Source organism: Sphaerodactylus townsendi, linkage group LG07, assembly GCF_021028975.2.
Source record: "Sphaerodactylus townsendi isolate TG3544 linkage group LG07, MPM_Stown_v2.3, whole genome shotgun sequence".
In the NCBI taxonomy this organism is placed as follows: Eukaryota; Metazoa; Chordata; class Lepidosauria; order Squamata; family Sphaerodactylidae; genus Sphaerodactylus; species Sphaerodactylus townsendi.
Genome location: NC_059431.1, coordinates 53232208 through 53254714, shown reverse-complemented (window position 1 = coordinate 53254714; position 22507 = coordinate 53232208). Strand labels below are relative to the sequence as shown.

The 22507-nt window shown below is 39.3% G+C and overlaps 1 protein-coding gene across 3 annotated transcripts in view; it reads left to right on the top strand.

Moving 5' to 3' along the window:
- Window positions 1-22507, top strand: part of FBXL17 (F-box and leucine rich repeat protein 17) — a 183382-nt gene that overhangs the window by 47826 nt on the left and 113049 nt on the right. For all 3 annotated transcript variants that reach the window (XM_048503388.1, XM_048503387.1, XM_048503389.1), the window contains exon 6: window positions 2994-3124. In XM_048503388.1, coding sequence (XP_048359345.1) covers window positions 2994-3124 — 131 coding nt within the window. The remainder of the gene's footprint in view (window positions 1-2993; window positions 3125-22507) is intronic.

The window sequence follows — 22507 nt, the reverse complement described above, 5'->3', positions numbered from 1 at the left end:
CAGCAGCATGGAGAGCAAAAAAAGCCAAACCGCCACCAGAAAACTCCATAGGGTTCCCATGGACCTACACCCCAGGAGGCGGGTGCCAGTATTTTTTGTGGCGAAGGAAGGGTGGCAGCAGACTAATGTTGGCTCCACCTCTGAAATGCCCCCTTAATGCCAGTATACAGCAGGTACGCAGTAGCACTGGTGTGATGTGCACTACCACGTCTGGCTGTTTTAGTGGGCTGCAGTGGCCACCAGAGAGCAGATCCACCCTTCTGCCAGGACAAGTGTTCCTGGAAGGGCAAATCCACCACTGTAGGCCCTCACCGCCTTCAATGGCAAATTCCCCATCCTTGCAAAAAATGGCAAGGATGGGGGGCATCTCCTTTGGGAGTCCATAACTTTGGACTCGCTGAACCAAATTCCCTACCAAGCTTTTATTTTATTTCAGAGAGATCAAGGTTAGGTAATGTAGTAAAATGACAAGAATGAGAGATGTAGGAAAACCTAAAAGATCTGTTTTGTTTCAGAGTAAAAAAATATTGAGGAATATAATTAAGCATGTAATTGAAAGTGGAAGGTAAGGGTTATTGATGATCCTAAGCTAGAGGAAGAAGCGTATGATCTTGCCTTATATTGCTATTTTGTTATCCAGAGTGATAGGGTCTGTCTCTTTAAGATTGAGGAATTAGCAGGAAACAGGCCTTAAATTGTGAGAGGGGGTAACTGGGGTCTTTGCCATTTGAGTTTATGGGGGTCTTTCTCCTTAGAAAACCACAGAGAGCCAGAAATAAAGTTTAACCATTTTTATTAGAAAAATACAAATACATTCCTAGATACATTACAACTTCCTAGGCCTCTGCGTGAGGCTCGAATTGTAATGAATGGCCAGCAACCAGCTAAACAACTGGCAGCTGTGACAGCAAGCATAAACATGCACAAATGGTAAATATACAAGCACACGCAGATTTTGGGAGATTCCTAGATTCAGAAAGAGTTGAGGGGATAGGCTTGGAAGAGAGTAGGTTGTTGTGGAGTGGGTAATAGCTATTTGTGTTGTAGAGGGTATGGCCAACACCCACATTTAGGGGTAGAGCAGCTGGCATACAGTGCAGCTGAACCCAAGTTGGTCCAGGCATACTGGGCAAAGACTGCAGTGTGGGCAGCCTAAATGTAAAAAAAAATTGATTCTCCAGTGATGGTAAGGGTAGCCCTTTGAGGGTCCATAACCCCCCTGAACCAAACTGCACCAAACCTGGGGAGTATCATTAGGGCAGTCTCCAGACGATACCCTGAAATTTTGGTGCTGATACGTCCAAAACTGCGCCCCCTGCAGGAACATCCCAGAAATTTGCCCAAGAATCTTTGTTCTGCATTGAGTTTTCTGCATTGCTGTTAATAGGGGTTGCAGGCTGGGGGGGGGGCACATTTCTGAAGGCACAGTCTCAAAACTTTCAGGGTCTCATCAGGAGACTGCCCTAATGATACTCCCCAGGTTTGGTGCAGTTTGGTTCAGGGGGGCCAAAGTTATGGACCCTCAAAGGTGTAGCCCCCATCTCCTATTAGCTCCCATTGGAAACAATGGGGGATGGGGGGCACCTCCTTTGGGAGTCCATAACTTTGGACTCCCTGAACCAAACTGCACCAAACTTGTGGGGGTAGCATAAGGACAGACTCCTGATGATACGCTGAAATTTTGGTGCTGCTAGCCTAAAAGCTGCACCCTCTACAGGTCAAAAACGGAAAACCACTAAAAATACCCAAAAACGAACCCTGCATTTTTGGTGCCCCCCACAAGGTGATGCCCTGGACAGCTGCCCACCTTGCCCAATGGGCATTGCGCCCCTGCCGGGACCATTCACACACTCCTGTGCAGGTGGTCCCGGAGCTGCTGTGGCCTGTTACCCTGCTGTTTGTTAGCGCAAAACAGAAGTATGAGCACAATTAGCTTAAAATGGAGGATGCTCTTTTTCAGGAATGGAAAAAACCCAATCTCTCGTGCCTTTTAGAGTGGTTCCCTACATTTTATATTGGTGTATTAAAATTTAATTCCCATATTTAGTAGAAAATGTGTTTTGCAAAATTGCCTGTCCTTTTCATTTTGAAGAAATATGCAAAGGAGACCTTTGCTGTACAGCAAATATTTTACATACCATTTTTGGTATCCATTTTCATTGATAGCATAAACTAATATACTAGTCCATGTAATATCTATAAGGAGAACATGAATTAATCCAGAATCCTATATTGTCACATTGCATTATTTTATCAAAGTGAACATTTTGTTGCTGTCTGGAATCAGGAATATTTAGATTTATGAGAAAAGTGCTTACACAATATTCATCTAATTAAAACCTTAATTTTGTTGTACTTTATGTATTAATTATTGACACAAGTATATTTTTGGCAATAAAATAGTATATTCTCATCAGTCTCCCCTCTCCCCACCCTTATTTTTATATAACTTTCCCAGTAATATTTCCGCAAGGAATTTGGCTTATGTTATATCACAGTAAATTTGATTACTCTTTCCACATTTGGTATAGCAGAGGTACTGAGTGCTATAATTATTGGATATCATGCCTATTAGTAAAAGCTGTTATATATTTAGCAGTTGAAAATATTACTGATTTTCATCAAAACCTTTTGATAAGTGTTTATTTTGTTTGAAAGTTTTAAAAAGCATATTCATTTTAAAATGAGAACCCCTTAACATTAGCTCTGTTCTATTTAAGTAAAACATGCAGTAAAATAATGTTAAAGATCTGTCATTTTTGAAAAAAACAAAAATAAACAATATAATTAATAACAAAAAATCTGAAGCAAGTGAAACATTACTATTTCAAATTGAGGATTTCTTATTGTAGCCTTTCCTTTGACAAAACAGTCAAGTCTAAAATGTTACTTTTTAGGACAAACAAGAGTTTAAGCAGATCAAAATTACATGTAATTATATAGAGAGATTTATATATTAAAGGTTGTTTAATACTATTGTATTTATTTAATAGCTAAGAAACCTTTCGAGCTTGGATCTACGGCATATCACAGAACTGGATAATGAAACAGTGATGGAAATAGTAAAGAGATGTAAAAATCTTACCTCCCTCAATCTCTGTCTGAACTGGATAATTAATGACAGGTAATTAAATTATTTAAGAATGGTTAGAAAAGCAAAATCAAGTTCTAATGTGTTAAGAATTAATAACCAGAAGTTCAGAAGAAATGAATGGGTTGAAAAATAATTTTAGATCAGTGAAGCTATCTACACTGAATACTTTTTGGCATTTAGTGGTTGAATCAAAAGCATACTTTCTTTGGAATATATGTTTTACATCATATATACATGCCCCCCTTGGGGAAGCCCCCACTTACCATCTAACTGACCTATTGCCAGTCCTCCCCGGGGGGGGGGGTAGAGTTTGAGTCTTGGATGCCGCTAAATGGAGTTTTACTAATAATAACTGGATTTTAATGTATTTATTCTGTTATATGTTGGTTATATTTGTTGCTAATTGTTTAGCTTTGTTTTTTTGGGTGGTATATTAAGTGTAATCATCATCATCATCCTCCCCTCATGGGCACCCCCTTGTTGTGGAGAAGGGGCTTGCGTGCTTTGATGATGTTGAGAGCTATGCTGGAGGTATGCTACCAGAAGGGGCTCCCAAGCCAGACAGGTCTCAACTGAGAAACCAGACTAAGAGTGTCCACCAACTCATACAATATGGTGATACAAATGAAAAATTATTCCATACTGCATCAATCGTTGTGCCGTGTCGCATGCTGGTGTCCCTTGGCATGCATTGACAAGTGGGCTACAAGCGGACCAACCATCCAAAAGAAAGAAGTATAGTGTGCAAGAAAATTGTGCCATCCATGACTTGTTACTACAACTCAGAGCCCGAAAAAAGAGGATAGTTGAAGCGGATATACGAAATGTGGAAACAATGCTACCCAGATTCGAATATCACTGAGCAAAGCCTGGCAAATCAAAGGTGATACATCATACAGAATAAAGTGTTTGCAGACATAGAACTGGAAGAACTCCAGAAAATTGTGAAAAGAAAGCAACTATAACATCAAAAGAAAGAACAGTACATACTCCAGAAACAACAGGAGAGATAATAGTAGAATGGCTAGACAAAAATGCCAGTACAGGGGAGAAAATAATAGTACAATTACCAGAGAAAGCCCCCATTAAAAAAACTGATAGACTGACAGAATTGTCAGGGATGTAAACATGGCACTTATGACAATTGAAACAACATCCATCAAACAAACGAATCAGCTCTTGTATAGTACGGCACTAGTGGTCACAAGAGAATGTGGCATTGAAATACCTAAACCTATGATAAATCAACCATCAAAACCAAAGTGGAAAATTAGACTGGAACAGAAGATCAAAAAATTAAGATCAGATGCCAGTAACCTGAAAAATATGAAAGAACAAAGAAAGGCAACATCCTGAAAGAATTAATTAGAAGGTACTGGCTAGATACTAGAACAATTGAAGAAGAGCTGGAGATCACCAAACAACACATAACAGCCACAGCGAGAAAAATTGAAACATATGAAGAAAGAAACATCCAATACAGACAAAATCAGCAATTTCGATCAGACCAAAGGCATTTCTACCAAAGCCTCAACACAAAGATCAATGTTGAAAGCAAAAAAACCCCTGAGAAAAATGCAACACTTTGGAAAGATCTGTGGGAAAAAGAGAATGATTACAACAGGAAGGTGCTGTGAATAAAAGATTTTAAGAAAGATGTTGGCCAAAAAAAAATGCAAGACCTGGAAATAACAACTGATACAATGGTGGGATTCAAATAATTTAGCAACCAGTTCTGGTGGTGGGATTCAAATAATTTAACAAGTGGTTGCTTACAAGCACCATTTTAACAACCGGTTTTGCCGAAGTGGTGTGAACATGCTGAATTGCCCCACTGAACTGATCAGTGAAGCAGATCAAAATTGCATGTAATTATATCGAAGCAAGAAAGTGAAAAATTGGTCAGCACCAGGACATGATCAATTGCATGGCTTCTGGCTCAAATACCTAACCAGTTTGCATCCGACAATTGCCAAGCAGTTCAATGTTTGTAAAGCCATGCAAAATGGTGAAATTGATTAATGACTAACAACTGCGAAGACATACTTGATTCAGAAAGATCCAGCCAAAGGAACAACACCTGGAAACTACAGGCCAAAACATGTTTACCCATGATGCTCAAACTGCTCACCAGCATAATAGCAGATATCATCATGGACTACTTGGAAGCAAATAGCATCCTGACTGTGGAGCAAAAAGGGAACAAAAGAAGGAGCCGGGTGCAAAAGATCAACTCCTGATAGACAAAATGATAATGGAGAACTGCAAGAATCGAAGAACAAATTTGCATATGGTCTGGATTGATTACAAGAAGGCATTTGACTCACTGCCCCATAGTTGGATCATGAAATGCTTGGAAACAATTGGTGTCAGCAAAAACATTTGAGTATTCACTGAAAAAGCGATGACAGTGGAAATGAAAACTTTGGAACAGTCAACATTAAGGGAGGAATTTTCCAAGGTAATTCACTATCACCTTTACTGTTTAGCATTGCCATGATCCCACAGTAATTTTAAAGAAAACAAAGTTGGGATATCAAATGACCAAAGACTTGGAAAAAAATCTCACATTTGCTGTACATGGATGATTTGAAGCTGAATGGGAAATCAGACACAGAAATCCAGTCACTAGTGAACACAGTCTGAATATTCAGCACAGAGATTTCGATAGAGTTTGGCCTGGAAAAGTGCACTATTGTGGCAACAAATAGGGGCAAGGTCATCGAGAGTGATTGGATTGAAATGCCTAATGGCCAACCCACCAAGTGCAACCAAGAGGCAGCTTATAAATACCTGGGCATTTTGCAGCTGGACAACATTAAGCACGGACATGTGAAGACTGTTGTCAGCAGAGAATACACCCAGAGGGTTAAGAAAATTTTGACATCTAAATTAAACAGTGGGAATACCATCAAGGCCATTAACACCCATCATCAGGTACACTGCTGGAATTATCAACTGGACACAGGCTGAGTTGGATACACTGGATAGAAAAACTCAGAAGCTTATGACAGTGCACCATGCCTTACTCCCATGGAGTCATACTGATAGATTATACCTTCTCCGGAGATCGGGTGGCAAAGGTTTAATGCAAGTGGAAGAGGAGAAGCATGTGCTGGCCAATTATGTGAATGAAAGTCAAGAACAGGCATTGATTGAAGTGAAGAACAGACATTTGCTGAAGACCCCAAAAACCAAAGAAGAATACAAGAAAAATGTGATAATGAGGACTGAAAGCTGGCACAACAAAGCACAGCATGGCCAATTTCTGGAGAAGATCAAGAACAAGGTGGATAACAAAAAGACCTGGCTATAGTTAACAACTGGAAGTCTGAAAAAGGAAACTGATTTTAGCCGCTCAAAAGCAAGCCATTAGAACAAATTTGATCAAGGCCAGAATAAAAAAAATCTTCGGATGATGCAAAGTGCAGACTGTGCAAAGAAACTGACGAAACTGTAGACCATGTCCTCAGCTGCTGCAAAAAGATTGCCCAGACTGAGTACAGAGACACAACTCAATGACCAGGATGATCCACTGGAATTTATGCAAGAATTACAACATAAGAACACCTAAGAACTGGTGGGAACATTGTCCAGAGAAAGTAATAGAAAATGAGAAGGTCAAGATCCTGTGGGACTTTTGAATCCAAATGGACAAAGTGTTGAAACACAATACACCAGACATCACTGTGATTGAGGACAGGAAAGTGAGCATCATCGACATAGCAGTCTCCAGTGACAGCATGGTCTTTGAAAAATAACACGAGAAGGTCACTAGATTTGAAAATCGAGCTTCAGTGTCTATGGCACAAATCAGCTGATGTCATCCCAGTGGTCATCGGCACGCTGGGTCCCATCCCGAAAACACTAGGGCAGCATTCAAAAAATCTTCGAATCGACAAAATTAACATCTGTCAAATTCAGAAGGCAGCCCTGCTGCGATCCGCACGAATACTATGTTGATACATTACAACTTCCTAGGCCTCTGGGTGAGGCTCAAATTGTAATGAAAAGCCAACAACCATCTCAAGATCTGGCAGCTGTGAAATCTACCATAATAATATATCCACAAACCTGATAGAAGAGGAAACAAAAATAAACCAAATCCCCACAACATGGATTTTAAGACTTTCAGTACAGAACTTTCTTGGTAAAAAGGGAAGTTGTCTATATATTTTCTGTTCATAATCATAGCATGATTTTTAACTCAGTTATTCTCTTTAAAAATAAGGGAAATTGGGTAGAATGGTTCTTCCTGAAAACATATATTTGATAAAAGAAAATGAGGGAATATGGGAATTGTTGCCAGCATTTTTAAAATGACTCTTTTCAAGGTGTAGGTACCAATAATATATAATGTTTATGTTCTAATAGTATGAAAAATGTTTCATATGCTTTGTGACTTAGTGGGTATACCAAACCTTTGAAAGGAACATTGCCGCTGCTGGAAGTCTTGTACAAGAATAGTAAGAGGACTATGCCAGGAAAATAATATGTAGACCTGTACAATAAAATATAAACCTATAGAATAAAGATCAATGATTGGATTTTCATCCTGACGTATGTGGTAAAATAGTATTAGCGTTAGGATCAGGATAGGACTGAAAAAAATGGAACTGATAAGTTACATGACATGATTCATACAGAGCCAGGAAATGCTCTATGTGAACATAATATCAATTATTGAAAAATATCTAGAGGCAGGAAACCAAATATCCTTATTTGTACATTGTACATTCCTGCAAAACATGCAGTGTGTCAGAACTGAGAAATATTGTATATCCTCAAATTGTATTATTTGCACTGGATAATTCTGAAGAATTAACCAGTGACTTGTTAATATTATGTTTTGTTCTGTTCAGTGGAGAAAAACAATGGAAGTCAGTTGTGTGAGGAGAGCACAACTGCAAATAAATAACAGTATTTATAGGAACCTCAGAGATTTGAATTTAAGTAGAAGTCAACATGCCAGTTCCTAGCACACTTCAGAATTCACCCACTCAGTTCTTACATTAGAAAATTAATTCATTTAGTAGGTGTAGAAGACGTGCCTCGGTCTGTTGGATCCTTGCTGCGCCCTTTTCCACCCAAATAACTAAGTGGAATTGTAATTTTTTCCGCCATTGCTGGGCCATTTAGAATACTCTGCTTAAGTCCTAGAACAGTGGTGGTGAACCTTTGGCACTCCAGATGTTATGGACTATGTTATTGGCCATGCTGGCAGGGGTTGATGGGAATTGCAGTCCTTAACATCTGGAGTGCCAAAGGTTCGCCACCACGGTCCTAGAACCTACTTAGTTCTGTTAGGTAGGCGCTAGGACCCAAGCAGAACATTCTAAAACAAAGATGGCCAGCATATGGTGGATGAAGCATATGGTACATATGGTACAATTCTACTTAGTTCTCTTGGTGGAGAAGGATATAACAGGGGTCATTTGTTTATTTTATTGCATTTATACCCTGCCCCTTCCTGACCATACTCAGTCATTTATGTGTTCTCCCACAGGATTCAAACTGATAAGGAAGGCAGTTTGCTTAACCCTTGTTTTTCACCTTTCTCCTGACCCTGTTCTTTTCAATCACTGGTTAAACAGTCAGTGTGCATCCTCTGATCTATTTTTCTTGGCATTAAGAATGTCCTGGCTTGCCTTGGGGCCAACCCTTCTGGAGATTCCATCCTTCTTTGAGATCTGAGCAATTCCTGCAGGATAAGGTGTTTAAAATGTCAACACTTTAACAATGCAATGCAATGCCTGGTAGTTCACCTTACAATAATTTAATAATTATATATCTGTATATTTCTGATAGTATAACCAAATCAATAATTTTGATATAACTGTAAAATTAATCTGAAAAGCTATTATTCAAATGATGAAACTTCCATCTGGTTGTAAATATTAAGATTATAAGAGCAAGAATGAGTCTTTATGTAGAAAACCATGATTTAACCTATTCATAAAATGACTCTTTAACCTATTCATAAGTGACCTGGAAGTAGGGGTGGGTAGTGTGGTGGCCAAGTTTGTGGATGATACCAAATTATGTAGGGTGGTGAGAATTGCAAATGATTGCGAAGAACTTCAAGTGGACCTTTATAAATTAGGTGAGTGGGCTTTTGCAGAGGCAAGTCCATTTTGTGATGTGAAACCACCTATTGTCAGTTTTCACTTTGAGAGGTGGAGGTTTAGAACAAACTATTTTCTCTAAGATGGCATATGCAATTGATTGGAAAGTTATGTGTGAAGGGTGTATGGGTGTGTACTGTCAAGTCACAGTTGACTTTTGGTGATCTTTAGGATTTTCAAAGTAGGAAACGTTCAGAGGTTGTTTGTCATTACTTGCCTCTGTGTGGGTTGAGAGAGTTCTGAAAAAAATGTCACCCACAGACTTCATTTGGATTAGTGGAGAATTGAAACCAGTTCTTCAAATTAGAGTCCACCACTCTTAATCACGATGCCACAAAGGATTTGTGTTGAGTCTGAGAATGTACTGATAACTTTCAAACTTGTTTCACAACAGAAGAGAGGATGAGCAATTGTTCACTTGATCTATGGGAAAAAGATGCAATGGGATTAATAAGGGATTTTTTTCTGCTGTAAGAACTGAAATACATTAGAAGAAACTGCCCCAAGAAATTGCAATATCTTCTCTTGGATGTCTTTCAAGATAAGACTGAATACTTCAGTAGCTCAGTGGTAGGACATTTTCTTTGCCTGCAGAATGTCTCAGGTTCCCCATTTGAAAAGATTGGATAATTGATGATGCCGAAGACCTCTACTAGAGACCTTAGAGACCTGCTTCTAATCTGAGTATATGTTATCAACCCTGGTAGATGAATGGTCTCACTTGGTATAAGTCAGCTTCATGTGTTCCATTTTTTGACTTAAAATTATTAAAATATAATACAACTCTGATTTTAGTTGACACCCAGTATAATCTTAGTTGCATGCTTTAAAACTTGCAGTATAAACAAGGAACTTTTTTTTATTTAAAAAAATGTTATCTAGTACTAAATTTACTAACAGATTTAGTAAATCTGCTAAAGGATTTACAATTAAGTTAAAATTATAGTGCTTGCATTTAAAACAATTTAGTTCTGTTTGTTTCAACTAAGCTTTTAAAGCTTTTTCAAGATGGCTCAGTGACTGGAGCATTAAACATGACCTCCTGCAACTGTAGCTCTTGCCATTTTGAAGGGTAATTGAAAGGTTGAGAAAACCATGTTTCAAAGAGGTTTGTGCCTAAGTAAGCCAGTATTATTTTTAGACAATTTAAATCTCAGAGACCAGACTAACACCAATTCAAACACCATTTTAAACATGCAAGACACGTGGCAAATGGGAGCAAAGTACCTATGGAGAGTGGCAAGTCCTGCAAACCACAGCCTTCTTTCAGGAAGGCTGAATCCCATTACTGACTTTCCCCCACTCTGGCTGAAACCTACAGTGGGAATTTGCTGGGTATTACATCATCAGAGCTCGACTTAGACTCTTACCGTAGTGAGATATCAGCATTGAGTTGCTAGGTAGGGGTGGAGGGGGTTGTGAGGGCTGTTTTGTGTCTCACTGTTTCTGGAGGTGGGCCCAGTCTTTAGCAGGGACTTGCTATTGACTGCTAGGCAGAAAGCATTTGGCAGTTCTTGAACAGCTGGCTTGGTTCCCATTTTTGACTACTGTGTACCTGGTTTCCATGTGTCGGGTTGGCCTCTCTGTCAGCTCTTGATGGGTTGGATTGGAGTAATCTCAGATGTCCATCCTGAAGAAGTGATCGTTGGATCCATCTGACCGTTCCAACTACCACCCAGTGTCACATCTTCCATTCTGGGTAAGTTAGTTGAAGAAGTGGCTGCAGAACAACTCTAGGTATTTCTGCAAAATACATTGGCTCTGAATCCATTTCATTTTGGCTTCTGACCTGGCTACAGGATAGAGACAGCTCTGGATGTCATCACAGATGATCTCCAGAGGCAACTGGGCCAAGGTGGATTAGTGCTGTTGTTACTAAGTGATCTGATAGCAGTGTTCGATCTTGATCTTTTGCCTCATCCCCTAGCCGAAACTGGTGGGACAGTCTTCAGTGGTTGATCTCATTCTCCAGGGTCAGGGTCAGGGACAGAGGGTACACAACGGGGGAGCATGACTCCACATCATCAGTTTGTGTGTGGAGTCCTGCAGGGGGTAAGCTTCTCCCCAATGTTATTGAACATCTATATGCACCCTCTTGCTCAGTTGGTTCAGAGTTTTGGGACGGGTTGTCATCAGCATACTTTATCTATTGATGTCTGGCTGGATGCCACTCTGGACATCTTGGACATACATCTGGAGGCCATGGTGAAATTTCTGAAACAGAGCCAGCTGAATTTGAATCCATTGAAGATGAAAGTTCTGTGGCTGGGGCAGGGAGATTTAGGAATGGGATACCAGCTTCTGACTTTGTTGGTGGAAATTAATTCCTGCACCCACTGTTAGGAGGTTGGGTGTAATCTTGCATGCCTCCTGTTCAATGGAGGCCCAGGTCACAAATGTAGCCAAACTGATGTTCTTCCATATTCGTTAAGTGAGCCAACTGGTACTCTATTTTTTCGTCCCAACCTAGCCATGATGATCCATGCAACAGTCATTTACACACTAAACTTCTGTAATGCGCTCTACATAGGGTTGCTCTTGAGTCTGCTCTGCAAACTTCAGCTGTTTCAGAATGCAGCTGCATGGGTCTTCATGGGAACACCATGGAAGGCACATATTCAGTCAGAGTCAGATGCACTCGCTCCAGGTAGAATACTAGATCAGGTTCCAGATTCTGGTATTAACTTTTAAAGCCCTAAAATGATCTGAGATCTTTGTATCTACGGGGCTTGATCTCTTCAGTATATTCCCCAAAGAGCGCTAAGCTCAGCAGGTAACGACTTGCTGTAGTTCCTGGTCCAAAAAATGTCTGGCTGTCCTCAATCAGAGTATTTTCGGTTCTGGCCCCAGCCTGGTGGAATGATCTGTCATATGAGACCTGGGTCCAGTGTAACTTTATTTTTCTGGGCTTATAAGATGGAGATGTTTCACCAAGCCTGTGTTTGAGGACAGCGATGATGTCCCTCTTAGCTGGTCTCCCTTCCCCCCTTTTTCTTTCTTGCCCTCCTCCATTCCTTTTTTGTTCTCATGTCCCTTCACTTATTTCCCTCTTGAGGGATTCCTTGTGACCCCCCAATTTTTTCTGTCTTTGGCATTTTATTAGGTGTGGGCTCTTCCTACCAAAATAGAAGATGCCTCAGCGTTGTGCTCACACAAACCTATAATTACAACCGAGAAATAACAGGACTCACACAAACTCATACCAAATGCAGAACATGACAGTGGGTTTTATTTTAAGAACTCATATGTACCATGTAGGCGTAATATTGGTACACATGAGTAAATCAGCTATGGAAGAGGCATTGCAGATCATTGCAGCATCATGATATCAGATTCTGACATTTTCTCATTTATATTCAGCTACTTTGATTACTCTTCTGCTGCTTACTTATATTGTCCATTATGATTAAAATTATCAAGAGCAAAGAAGGCAGAGAAGGCACCCATTTGTTAAGCTTAAACACAACATTACATGGGGGTATATTTCAATCATTTGTGCAATAAGTAAGCAATTCATGATGTGGATGGAAAGATAATTAAGTTTGCTACAGTGAATTAGATTTATACTATCATAATTAAAATAATATTTCTTGTAGCTAATTGGTAATTTAAAAAACCAATGAGAAGAAATTTGGCCTGATTAACACAACTGCTTATTAAGAACCTGTTATGAAAAAGTGTAAGTTCAGCTATTAAAAATCAAAAGAAATTTGTCATTTAACTTCCCTTCTTCTTCTTGTATGGTTCATTCCTCAGTACATTATTAACATTTAAAAAGTGATCTAAGAAAATCCTTAGCCATAAGAAAAACGTATTAAACAATCTATTAAGTCTTGGTGTCTATCAGGAACATTTTAAATTTCAATCTATCACATCATCGTCTATTTATTTACATTTTTCAGCCCTCAATATGTTGCAGGATGCTGCATAGTGTTAAATATTTAAGATGTGGACTTTAAAGTAGTGTGTCAAGCCACTAGCTTACCTAGCAGCGGACTGGCTTTTCAGGCTTTGGGTATAGCAGAAATCACAGTAGCTCCTCTCTCTGAGAACTCAAGGTCATGTTTATTACAGTGTCAGAGGAGAGAGAGAGAGATGGGAGTCTAACACAGGTGTCAGTAAAGTTATGGAGCCTGAAGGTTCCAACACCAAGAGAACCAGGAGGGGGTTTCACATACATGTTCCATCTTGCTAGTGCAAGGACCCTTCGATGAAAGAAGGTAGCTTGCTTAATTGGGTCGAAGTACAACTGCAGAGCACATGGTCTCCTGCTAGAAACACACCTGATTGGTTAAAGTCATCCCTTTAGCAACAGTTTTGATTGTTCAGCTAGAATCAGGTCATTGCAGGTTGTTTGGAGCAAAGGAAGAGATTCATTGCAGTCTCTGCCCTTTTTCTGGATTATATCTGCCTTTGGGTTATCTCTTGATTCTGCACCAGGTGACCCTTGCTGGACAGAACACCTTCCTGAGATGTTGGACTCTGAAACTGTTTGAACTCAGTCTGGTTAGGCAACATCTGTATTAGAGAACCAATGCTTGTAAAAGTGCTTAGGCTAGATATTTAGCTTTGTTATTTTATCTTTGCTGTTCACATGCTCTTGTGCTGTATTTTCAGTTGTGCTGTTTGTGTTCAATATTTTATATGGAATTTTTTTCCAAGAATTTTTATTGAGATGACAGTTCAGACAAAACCTGACAGTACAGTTTGAAATGAAGCCCATGACTTTATTGTCCATCTATGTACTGTGATGAAGTTCGTCTTCAGGCATTTTTCTTTCATGTACTTGTTCATCTTTGGTCTTTTGTGCAGTCCCACATTGAGACTGTACACACATAGACCAACCAATCAGAAGGTCCTTCCAGCTTTTCCCAGACAATTTTTACTCTTAAAGGGAGCCCCCTCCCATCCAGAGTGGTTCCAGATAGTCTTGTCACACTCAAGCAGTCACAGGTTCCACGGGGAGGTGCTCCACTTCCCTAAGTTCGTTTTTTCACTGTTATGAAGACTGAATTTTCTTCAGGTGTTAGAGCAGGCTGTCATGGCGAAGTTAACTTCACTGCTTCAATAAAATAATTTAATTAAGTTCACGGACAACTGGAAACCCTTGATAGAGTATCTAGACCAGGGGTGTGTAACTCATTTGTTATGTGGACCAGGCTATATGTACCATAAGAATAATGCCAGGTAGTGGAGATACAAACTTTATCAAAGACACAGGCAAAGCCAATTAATCATATTATTTTTACTTAAAATAAAAACACACTTAAAACATTAACATCCTTGCAGTCTTTTCTTGTATGTAACAGTCTTTAGTAATTGAAATGTCTTGTTGTGAACCACTGCATCAAAATCTGGAGACTTCCCTGCTCACCACTGTAGTCCAAATAAATGTCCAAATGCCACTGCTGGAGATGATAGACACAAACTTCTTCAAACTTGGGGAACTTCCCATGTTTGCAGAAAGATCTAAATTAACAATAAAATATATGGGAAGGTTAAATCCCCACAAAGAACATTTGTGTTGTTTGTCATGTGCTAACAATGCATCTCCTGAGCAAGAATGTGTCACTCAGGACCCAGCTTTGGTGGTGGAGGACACTGATGACAGCTCCTCTAGGCCGGCAGTGGCAGATGGTTCCAGCTACTCATGTTCAGCAGCAGCAAGGGAGGAGAAAGTCAGTGGCTGCTCCTAGCTGGCTGCAGTGGCAGACACCAGCTGCTGATCTGAGATCAGCAAGCGTGGCAGTGTATGTTGGCAGCTGCTCCAGGCCAGTGGCAGTAATCGCTGGCATCTGCCCCAGGCTCAGCTGCAGCAGCAGCGGAGGAGGACATAGGTTACTGCAGAGGTGTATCCAGGGGAAATGGAGACTGGGGCAAATGCCAGCTGGGGGCCCCTCATGGGTGGCTTCGCTCTCTCCACACACACACCCCCGGTTTGGCATCACCTCCCAAGTCCTATCCCTCCGCCTGCTCCATGAGGCAAACCAGGGGGTTTCGGAAAACGGTTCTTCTGACTTTGGTGGGCTTTATGTTGCGTCACTTGGGAATGCAATGACTGGGTCAAGATTTGCGGGACTGGGGGGAACGGGATACGAGCAGTCCCAGACCCAATATGGCCAATTGAAGTGTCACATTTGTCTTGAGGAGTGACTGACTGGTCACCGACAAAAACACTTTTTCCCTTGCCCTGTCCTCGTCTCCAGGCGCCTCCCTCCACACCGACAGGCCCGACTGCCCTGGTCCAGGGGCACCTTTTGCTTCCTTGCCTGGCGCAGCAGTGCTTCTCAGCCACACACTGCCCCAGCCGTCGCATTGATGTGCGTCTGAGCAGCACCGCCATGCTGGGCCAGGTAAGGTCATGCAGGGAGCCCAGCAGGGGTGGCAAGCATGCTCCCAGCACAGGGGACCAAATTGCCGCTGCCACCACCAGCCTCCAGGTGCCCTCAGGGCCACGGCAGCTGGGCCTTCAGGGCCACAGCAGCAGAGCAGCAGAGCAGCAGAGAAGGGCGGGGGGGGGGGGCAACTGCACTCCTGGGCCATTGGGGTTGCAGCCACAGCATGCCAGAGGAGTCTGGGGGGTGGCAAGCACAATCCCAGCACAAGAGCCCCCCCAAGTGGCACCCGGGAACATGTCACTGCTCTTCGCCTGCTGCAATAGTGACAGAAAGTCACCCTTGGGCTCAGCAGCAACAATGGAAAAGCCAAGAATCACACTAGACATTGCAATGGGGAGGGGGATAGCAGAGTCCTCCCTCAAGTCTCCCAGTCCCCCGATCACATTTTTCACAACATCATTATGTTGTGGTGGTGTATTTAAACTGGTTTTTTTAAATTAATAACTTCAGATCTCTACTGAGCTATAGTATATGTATTTTGTCTCTGTGAGTCTTAGCTGTAATTTTGACAACAATCATCCTGATACTTCATGTTTTATTAAAAACTATTTTGTTTGAAAACATCTGTTACTTCAAAGCAAGTGAGGGTAAGGGAAATTCATTTATTTTTACCTAATGCTAAAGCATGTTCATACAAGATAGCTTTGAATTATTGTTAATGGGTAAAGAAAACTAGTTTTTCATTAGTATGAACAAACATGTTTCACAGATGTTAAGCCATAAAAAGGGTCTTTAATGTAGTTTATTTTTAAATGGTTTATTAGGGCCACCTAAACTATACTGAATGCCTCAGCAGGTGTTTAAATGGTTCCAAATATGCATGCAGCATATGCATCATTTTAGTAAGTAAAATTGCAAAAACAATTTGTTGTGTCGCATCTGGAGACAATGCAAAATGGTTGTAAATCTGGAAGAGGTGGGCAGAGAGCTTTTATCAATAATTGTGATCACAAATGTATACAAATGTTGTTCTCTTGCTTTTCTGTAGCAATTTTTGGTGTACAAAACAATGACTTCAGCATCAAAATTAAGTGGAAGGATTTGGACTGTGAAACATTTAGGCAGCAAATTATATAAGAATTATTCCAGTGTATTAACTGGAAAGATTTTTATGAGCATTTGCTAAGATATCAGTACTAAATAATCTAATATTGCAAGAGAATACATCATGGCGACAATCAATTGGGGGTCAGTGCAATCAGAATAAGCTGAAAACCTGATTACACTGTGTGACTTGCAGCCTGAACAGCTGAATCACTTATAAAATCCAAGAGGAACATCAAGTGTCCCTATAAGCAAACAAAAGGAAGAGTGGCTTGAAAATAGACCCTCTAGTCTTATATTGGAGTAATTCTCTAACTACAAACATTCAAAACATAAGTGAAGACAGTTCTCATAAACACTGTGTACCAAATAAACACCACTTAAACAAACTTGAATCTAAGTCCAGATTTACAAACATAGTTTACAAACATACAAATTCCTCCTAAAACCCCTGAGCTAGTTGGCGCCCAGGTAATATTGTACTTCCAGGGCTCGTGGTGTACACATAAATCTCCCAGTGTGTTGTAAGGATTCAGTCAGTTTCTTGGCTGTCCCAATGTTTCAAAGGGATGAAGCAATATGCCAGATCAACAAATTAAACAAAATAACATTATGTTTCTGAATAGACTGCAGACAAAGGTATGAGGGGAGTAAAAAAGATTATCAAACTCAGAAAGGGAAGAGTTGAAGAATTTGTCACATAAGAATGTCTTTATAAGCCTAAAGATCCAATCTAGATGTGGTTGTATGAAGGTCTCCAGATGTCCAATTATCTTCATGCATGTGCTGTAAAATACATCTAGCAATGGATGGAATATGTCTGGCATTATTTTTGAAGTGTTCAGCAAATAAGTTGAAAGAATTTTTTGTGTTTTACTTGTGGGTACCTGAACTTAAAGATACTTCCCAAACTAAAAGGCTCTGTCTATCTCTCTCACATACAAACCAAGGAAAAGATTATGTGAATTTTGCTGCTTCAGTGATGTCACTTTTTTTGTCAAACTGATGACAGCTGCAAAATCATTCACTGTTGTCCAGTTGTTTAAAATGTATGATAAATGAAGCTTCATAAATAGTGAAAATATGAGAAAGGTGATTAATTGTGACAATCTTCATATGAGAGGCTTGATTAATATCTCTTGTGAGTTGTTATTTAGTTCCGGAGATTTAGCATCAACCTTTACTACTTTATGAATTGTGACATAATATTTTTAGAAGATAGGTATATACATGTTAAACCAGGGTAGAAATTACTTTGGTTTGATTAGTAATTAAAAATAGCAGGCTTGGTTTAGATGTGGATTAAGGCTGCAATAAACTTCTTGTGGATAGGATGTGCTTCAGAGGAAACTTGCATAAGGTCCATGCATGTACAGCATTTGCTTTATGATAATCCAAATAGAAATTTAAAAAGAATAGTACTTTCAAAAGGCATGAAAAATGACACTATATTATGAATGTAACTCTTCAGGGCATGGTATAAAGCCTTTTCAGTTTTTATATATCATTCCATTATAGATTTAAAAATTATGGTTATATTTTAAGTAGTTCAGAACAATATAGTTTACTCAGCTACTGATAATAAGATACAATTTTTATTGTAATTATTTTACATTTTGAAGCTAGGTATGATTTAAAATGCCGCTAACCTGCTCATAAAGTTAAAAAAAAAGTGACAGTGTAATGATTTACTGAACTGACTATATTGTTTAGGGTCTGTCAGTATTTCCATTACAAACAGCATTTTTGAAGGGTGCATAACTCATCTTTTAAATTTGCCTTCGGCTCTTTCTTGGCACATGAGTTTTCAGCTGAGATGTAAATTATTTTGTAATTTGTGTATGTGTGTGCACATGTGGAATGTGAGTCATCATAAAAATTAAGGATTAGGACTGGGAAGAAGCTGGCATAGCCTGGGAAGAAGCTGTGCTACATAGTACTACATAGGTGTGCTAAGCTGTACTAAGGTGTGCTAAGTACTACATAGCAAGAGAACTAAATTAAATCTACGCTAACTTACCTCATTATTGTGAATATCCTACACAGGAAATATTAACTATGAAATTTGTATCGTATCTATATGACAACATTGAATGAATGTTACCCAATTGGAATAGTCAGATTCAGTGAGCATGTGAAAATTTAAACTAGAGGAATCTATGTTATAGTGAATACACAGCCAGAACTTAAATCTCCTCAACCATGCCATTGTTTCAAAAGTACTCTGACCAGTTTTAATGCACAAGGCAGCATATGAGACACAATTCGGCATCCTCATAATTCTGTGCAAAAATGTTGATTGAATGGTGTTTGAAAAATGAGTAACAGCACTAATCCATAATGGGGTGCCAAATAACAATTGGGAACCTATCTTTGCATTGAAGACTTTCAGCACTGCTGGGACATATTGCTTTCCTCTGTTATAAAAAAAAGGACAGTGGCTGATGCATTTAACTTGCCTATAGCTGATGCTGAATTGAAATGTGGGCGCCAAGATGCATTATAGTTAAATAAGATGCCTAGATATTTAAATTGCCTGACCTGCTCAAGTCTGTGGTCATTAATTTTCTAGCTATAGCGTCTCCACGATTTAGCCAATATAAGAACCTTAGATTTCTCGTAGTTAAGTTCTAGCCTGTTTGTCAGAGAATATTCAGCACAGCAATGCAAGAGCCATTTGAGTCCCACTTGCGAAGCGCAAAACTGCATCATCTGCATACAGAAGCACAGGGACATGAACTGAACGTATAGCAACGTTGTACATGGAATACTCTATGTTGTGGGGAGTTAAGAGTAAGATTTTTTTCAGATTAGGACTGTGTGAAGAGGTTGCTCTAGTTACAGAATCAAGCAAGTCACGCTAGGCTGATGAGGGCCTTGATCTTCGGATAGGAAACCAAAAGGCTTTCAAGAAATTGCCCAAGAGGAAGCCACACAAATCTTTCTACATTTTCCTGCTCCAAATGACAACTTGTAAGAATCACAGGTGTTGAGAGAGCAGATGTACCTCCCATTAAGAAGCATTGGGTTGACCTGCTCTCTGAGGGCACATCTATCCATTGTTTCTTAATGGGAGGTAGACCGCTCTGAGTCCAGAGTTCCCAACAAGTATGGCTCCCTAGCATTCATGGAGCTTCCTGGCCTGAACAAAAATTCTGTAACATATAAATTTAATATTTAATATTCACACCTACTCACTGAATATTCACTGTGAATGAAGCTACTGGCCACCTGTAGTGCAGCGAAGCAACAGCCCAAGGCTTACCTGGGAGCTGCCTTTGTATCCACATAGCAGGGAGCAGGTGCAAAAAAAAAAAACACCCTCAGCTCCCAGCCTTTTTTCGCTCGCCACCTGTTCCCCCCACCCGCTCGCCACCCATTCAGTCGCACATAAGTTGAAGGGGGCACATTTTTTGTGCTGAAAAAGTACACTTATATGCAAGTATATAAGGTACATTAGAATAAAAATTTGCACTGGGTACTGAGATAGTCAGCTCTACTGTTTTTTTGCAATGCTGTTTCCCTCTTGTTATCCCAGATATATGAATGCTAAGCAATGAAACTTGGTGCTGTTCTTTAACATCTTTCCCAGCCCACAAATAAATCACAGCATTAGACAAATTTAATAGAAAACATTATTATTTGTATAATGAGTGTTGAAATTCTTTCACTGGGCCAGACTTTTCTATGCAAAAGGATACAAATGATGCCCTGCCCCCTCAATTTTACCCAGAATCCATTTGTTAATATACAAAATGCTCAGTTAAAGTATAGTTTCTTAACTATATGGTTTAAAGCAGAGTAATGGTAACATTTGGTGTTCCTTTGATTTGTTTACATTCAGCTGTTTTGTCTTGGTTACTGTGCATGGGTTCTATGCATGCACAGATCTTTATTTAGAGCCTTATAGAGTGACTAAATCTTTAAAGGCATTGAAGCCTTTTTGAAAGAAGAGTGAAAGTACTGGAGTGCTCAAAGGAACATGCTTAGCATCATCTTCTCAGTTTTCTTTCAACAGCAGTATCATTAGGAATTTTGTTATTGTTGACTAAGCTGGACATTTATTCCTCAGAAATGTCTACCGTATATACTCGTGTATAAGTTGACCTGCATATAATAAGTCGAGGCACCTAATTTTACCACAAAAAAACTGGGAAAACTCATTGACTCGTGTATAAGTCAAGGGTGGGAAATGCAGCAGCTACTGGTAAATTTCAAAAATAAAAATAGATACCAATAAAATTAAACTAATTGAGGCATCAGTAGGTTAAATGTTTTTGAATGTTTATTTCAAAGAAAAACAGTAAACTAGCTCTGTAAGTGGAAAAGAGGGACAACAAAAACAATATGGTCTCAACAATAACTTTAAAAGTACAAAAGCCTTAGCTCAACCAGCAACCAAGCTAAAACACAAGAGTTTAAATCCTTCAAAACTGGATTTTTGGTCAGGGGAGGAATGTTTATGTTAGCAGTACCAACATTTCAGAGTATCTTTAGGAGACCTTCCTGATGATACCACCCAGGTTTGGTGGAGTTTGGTTCAGGGGGTCCAAAGTTATGGACCCTCAAAATGTTGCCCCATCTACTATTAGCTCCCATTGGAAACAATGGGGGATGGGGCACCCCTTTGGGAGTCCATAACTTTGGACCCCCTGAACCAAACTTTACCAAACTTGGGTGGTATCATCAGGAGAGTCTCTTGAAAAATCCATGAAATTTTGGTGCAGCTAGCCTAAAAACTGCGCCCTCTGGAGGCTGACAAAGTAAAAACCCTGAAATATTTTTTAAAATATACCTGACTCTCGTATAAGTCGAGGGGTGCTTTTTCAGTACAAAAAATGTGCTGAAAAATTCGACTTATATGCAAGTATATATGGTACTTTAATTTTGTAGCATTTTCTTAAATTCAGTTAGCAACTTGGATTTTTTTACTAGTACAAATGTTTTCAGCCTCATTAATCTGCAGTAGAATTTTGTGGCAGATTTTTTAAAAAATACATTGCTGCCATTGTTCTTTCTATATTCTGGTTGACTTCTGGAACAAGGACCATTTTGTTCAATATTTTATGGTTTATTCCAAATAAAGGCTAAATGAGAAAAAATATTTTATGGATAAAATATTCACATTTATTTTCTTAGTTAATTTAGTGGCTACATATTTTAATGGCTTAAAATACAAACATATATAGATTTGTACTGTAAGCATTGATTTAAGGTTTGAAATATCTAATAATTTAGTGACTGAACTATTTAATGTTTTAATGCTTGCTTCCTAGGGGCCTTGATATGAGTGCAAAAATTAATGCATTTGAATTTCAGCTAGTCTTCTCTTTTTACTGACCATAAATATGAGGGAAAATCTAATTTTCCTTTAGATAGATAAGGTTGTTCTACTGGCAAGCACTTTTTCTATATTAGTCTGTAATTTGTTAATCTGAAAAAAACCTCAACTATATATATAAAAAGTGCACGTATACACACACACACACACACACACACACATAAAGTGCACATGTATAAAAAGTGCACATATATTCTTTGTACTCAAAATACCAAATATATTCCCTTGTTAGGTATATACTCAAGCTATCAGGAACAAAAGGTTGTATGTGTGTGTAAATGTTTCACAAGAGCAGTACATGTTTATGACAGGACAGATGAATTGTCTGTGTGATATGGAATATTCATAGTGGTCACTTTTCATCAAAGTATAATGTGCAATAAAATGTCTTCATATGACCTTTTTAGTTTTTGCTACGATTTAAATTTTGTCATTTGGTTATGTTGACTCTGTTCAATGTTATTTTATGTTAATTTCAAAGGAATCCTATACTTTGTTTTTGTTC